Below are 4,922 nucleotides of genomic sequence, written 5' to 3'. Positions count from 1 at the left end.
CCCGTGCCGCGCTGCAACCTCTCTGCCGCCTTATAAATAACCTCTCACGGTGGTGATATTAATATATAATAATATAAAGATAAGCTGTGGTACTGGGCTGTAAGGGGACTAGAAGTACCAGAATATATATTCATGCTGAGACTTGTAGTTCATCAACATCTGGTTGCTTCCCTCCTACACACAATAATGATACTTACTGACTCTCCCGGTACCGCAGGATGACTCCCAGATTTTGGGACTGTGGAAGAGTGTGTGATCCCCCATGTCCTAGTGAAGGGGGCAGGACAGGGAGACTAATGTTGCACATAGCGGGACCACAGGGAGGAGGTGTGGCCAATATCACATGATTCCATAGACCCGCAATTCTGCAGTGATGGGGGTGGGGCCTAATGAAGCAACATGCCTGGCCCCACCCCCATTAGCTGCCAGCAGCCTCTCACCTCCAGGTTCTCCCAGAGAGAAGAATGTAGAGTGTGAAAGCATGACTATAATGCACAGTACACAGGTCACGTATGTAATTAGTAGCACACGGCACATACTTCCTGCGTGTGGTGGAACAGTCCCAATATGCAGAGTGTCACGTCTTCTCTCATAGCGCACGGCCCCTTATATCTTATACATGGTATATATGTGGCAGGTACTGGGGAGGATAACGCCTGTGTGAGGGATAACAGTCACCTCCCGTCCTAGCAATAACAGATATACAGACATTATATGTAGCAGGTACTGGGGCAGATAACGCCTGTGTGAGGGATAACAGTCACCTCCCGTCCTAGCAATAACAGATATACAGACATTATATGTAGCAGGAAACCGATTGTTTTATTACATGTATTGCGGAATGGGGTCACATCCAGCGCTATAACAGGGGCATCCCAATGGCAACCGGCCATATCTAGGTCCACAGCATACGGTAAACATACATATGGTCGACATGGACAAAATGTCAACACAAACTAAAATGGTTGACACATGAAAAGGGCGAAATGATTTTTTCACAATTTTTTTTAATTTTGGGGGGAATTTTTTCATGCTTTACATGGACCCCGATTGGGATGAAGTGTTGTATGCGGTGGTAGTGGGGCGAGGCACCAGGACCAAAGCCCAATTAGGGGTCCAAGAGCTCAGTGTCGACATTGACATCATACAAAGTGAAAAACTCATGTCGACTTTTTTCATGTGTCAACCTTTTGCTTGTGTCAACATTCTTCCACTGTCAACCTTGGACATGTCGATCTTTTGGGGTTCACATGCACATTGTGGACCTGGATTGCTGAGACTATTGGTGCTTACAGTCTATACACATAACTCTGTGCTAGGTAATATACAGTGTACATATATGTAACATGCATGTACTGACACCAGCCAGCACACGGTACATTATATCCCCTCACCGCTACCTGTACAATGCTCCCTCGTTATAACACCAGCTTATAGGGGGGTGACCTGTAATATCATCACTACATCCTATAGCCCTCCTGTACTGAGAGAGTGCCCGGTGGCAGCTGATATAAGGAGGGAGCGCTGTATAATAATCACCTCTATATAACACATAAATAATAATATTACACCCTGTGATTCCAGCAAATATTCCAGCTAAAACATTACAGCCAATAGGAGCAAGCGTAGCACCGACCACAGTCATAGGCTGCACACAGACTGACATATACTGCAGCCAATCACAGCTGTCAGTGCGGCAGAGGAGGAGAAATCCCACAGAGAAGTATATTTATATACTTATAATGACAGCATCCAACACACTGACATGGGAACACATCCAGGTACACTGGTCACCTGGCTATACGGGGGAGGGGCTCTGCTGTAGCTCCACCCACTGCTTCATTCTATTGGTTGAATGTTCCCCCAATCAGAATCCCTTCTTTGTGATGTTACCAGTCTTTCCTATGGTAATTTCTCCCAGCTTCTGACTCCCCCACATATAGTTATACTCCCGTTACCTCCAAAAAGAAAGTGACCTACCCATAATGCAGCATGGAGGGGCTCAGTGAGGGCGGCAGTGTAGGTGTGTAAGTGTCTGATGGGGTCACACAGAGAATAAAAGGACATCTGTCCTGCCTCATAATCCAGGTATATCCTCACTCTGTCACAGGGGATATTGCCAGGTAACCGGATCTCTGTGCTGTCATGTATCACTGAGTACTGATTATACCACCCCCTACACAGACACCAGGACTTGTTATTACTACCAATGTCTGACTGGTCTCCTCTCCTGTCTATACTGGGATAACACATCCCCACCCTCCATATCACTGACTTACTGACATCCACCTCCCAGTAATGTCGCCCTGAGGAGAATCTCCTGGTGCTTATTACCTGATAATACAGAAATCTCTCTGGTGTTACTGGGTGTCTCTGGCTTATATCTGATAATGATGCAGATTTCCTGTCACCTGATATCTGTATCATATTACCAGCTGTGGCTACATCCAGTAATAGGTCTGTAGCTTCCTGCACATAGATCCCTGTATTTATCCCTGTTATTATATCAGACTCTGTATTACCAGCTGTGGTTACATCCAGTAATAGGTCATTAGCTTCCTGCACATAGATCCCTGTATTTATCCCTGTTATTATATCAGATAATGTGTGTAATGTCTCTGAGAGGGATCCCACATCCAGACCTCCTGCACCACGGACCAGGTTATCATGTCTCTCTGTGTCCTCAGTGTCACACAAGTCCCCTGTGTCCGGTTCCTGTAAGACAATCACTGGGTCAGACATGTTACACAGCTCCTCAATGTGACGCATCTTCCCGGACAGCTCGTCCTTCTTTATTTCCAGCTGCTGGATCAGATCAGAGACTGAGAGTGAAACGCGCTGTTCCTGCCTGGAGATCTCACTCAGGACTCTCTTCTCCAGGTCTTCCAGCTGTCTCCTGATGTCTCTAAACAGGGCAGTGACTGTCTCTGTTACACCCGCTGCTTTTCCCTGATCTTCTCTCCTGCGCTCCTGCAGTCTCTGGACTCTTTTCTCAGTCTCCGCTCTCTTTGTGGTCAGTTTCTGCAGAACATTCCTCAGCTTCTCCTTCTTCTTCTCAGAGGCCTCATCCAGCATCTCCAACAGATGTCCACGATGTTCTCCAGCCAAACTGCAGGACACACAGATACAGGCAGCATCCTCAGTGCAGTAATATCTGAAGATCTCCTTATGGACGGAGCATTTCCTGTTCCCCAGGGCAGTGGTGGGATCACATAAGACGTGTTCTGCTGACTTGCTGTGTACTCTCAGGTGTTTATCACACAGAGAAGCCTCACACAGCAGACAGGACTTAGCAGCAGGTACAGGAGAGTCCACACAGTAAGTGCAGCAGATCCCAGTATCCTGATCTGGCCGAGCAGACAGGAACCTCCCCACTATGTTACACAGCGTTATGTTCCTCTGCAGTGCAGGACGCTCCTGACACTCTGCTCTGCACTCAGGACAGCTATAAACTCCAGCCCCCTCCTGTGTATCCAGCACACGATCAATACAGACCCGGCAGAAGTTGTGGCCACATCTCAGGGTTACAGGATCTGTATAAATGCTCAGGCAGATGGAACAGTCCAGCTCCTGTCTCAGATCAGCAGCAGACGCCATCGCTGCAGCAGGAGACGGAAATGAAAGTGAAAGTCTCTGACACAGATACCAGTGAGGTCACATTGTGCACACAAGGCGAGGCTGAGCTGTGACTGATTATACCGACAGGCTCAGTTCCCCTAAGGCAGGGGTGTCCAAACTTTTTGGGACGAGGGCCAGATTTGGTGAGGTGAAAATGTGGGGGGCCGACCATACAGCCTGACATTCTTAGAAGCATTAATCACATCAGAATGGTCCCCCACTCTGCCCCCCAGCCTTCCCCTTCACTGTATTTCCCCCCAGCCTGCCCCCATTCACTGTATGTCCCCCAGCCTGCCCCTCCTTCACTGTATGTCCCCCATTCACTGTATGTTCCCCACTCTGCACCCATTCACTCTGTCCCACAGCCTGCCCCCTTCTCTTAATGTCCATCAGTGCCTCCACTATGTACCCCACTCTGCCCCCATTCACTGTATGTCCCCCAGCCTGCCCCTTCTCCCCCTTCTCTGAATGGCCATCACTGTCTCCATTCACTGTATGTCCCCCACTCTGCCCCCTCCCTTCTCTGTATGTTTTCCAGCCCCTTGTGTAAGCCAGGGGACGGAGAGGCAAAGCAGGCACTGTAAGGACGGGAGATGCTTGGGGTCCAGTTGCTGCCCTCCTCCACTCTGCATGTTACGGGAGCAAGCTTCCCCCTAGCTGCCCCCCTCCACAAACACTGCTGTCACTGTGATTGTGGAGTAGGGTGATATACGATTGCAGCAGCAGGGGTAGGACGCCAAACACATCTGACTGTGGTGGCTGGCACCTCCTCACTGCAGCAGACAGCAAGGTAAAGGCGCGCTCGCCGGGGCCCCACCTTTAGTGTCCTGTGCTGTACTTTCCACATCTGATGCTCTGCGCCCCACCTTTAGTGTCCTGTGCTGTACTTTCCACATCTGATGCTCTGCCCGCTTCCAGCTGGAGGCTGCGGGCCACTTGAAATGACAGCGCGGGCCGCAATTGGCCCCCGGGCCTGACTTTGGGCATGCCTGCCCTAAGGGACACAGGTAATATATAAAGGAACACCATGCAGGAAATGTACTAATTATTGTTTTTAAAACACATATCATACAATGATTACAAAAAAGTTATATTCCCAAAAGTGCAGTTATTGTGGGCGCTATGTACTAAGCCTTGAAAAGTGATTAAATGAAGAGTGATAAACCACCAACCAATCACCTCCTACCTGTCATTTTTCAAACCCAGCCTGTGACATGGCAGTTAGGTGCTGATTGGCTGCTTGTTTATAACTCTCCATGGTATCACTGTGTAAGTTTAGTACATCTGGTCCTCAGTTTGGCCCT

The 4,922-nt window shown here is 48.8% G+C and overlaps 1 protein-coding gene across 1 annotated transcript; it reads right to left on the bottom strand.

Moving 5' to 3' along the window:
* Positions 1-432: 432 nt before the first annotated feature.
* On the bottom strand, positions 433-3,597 carry LOC146073658 (E3 ubiquitin/ISG15 ligase TRIM25-like). Its single transcript, XM_083181019.1, has one exon. It carries the CDS (start codon positions 3,595-3,597, stop codon positions 1,903-1,905), a length of 1,695 nt encoding a protein of 564 aa, XP_083037145.1. The 3' UTR covers positions 433-1,902.
* Between the last annotated feature and the right edge of the window lie 1,325 nt (positions 3,598-4,922).

Source organism: Crinia signifera, chromosome 4 (assembly GCF_055691185.1).
Source record: "Crinia signifera chromosome 4, ASM5569118v1, whole genome shotgun sequence".
NCBI lineage: Eukaryota > Metazoa > Chordata > Amphibia > Anura > Myobatrachidae > Crinia > Crinia signifera.
Note: the sequence above shows the minus strand (reverse complement) of the source record. Positions and strands in the feature narration are given on the sequence as shown.

Excerpts from the sequence above, each read along its gene's own strand:
- LOC146073658 (XM_083181019.1), bottom strand. The coding sequence starts at position 3,597 with ATGGCGTCTGCTGCTGATCTGAGACAGGAGCTGGACTGTTCCATCTGC.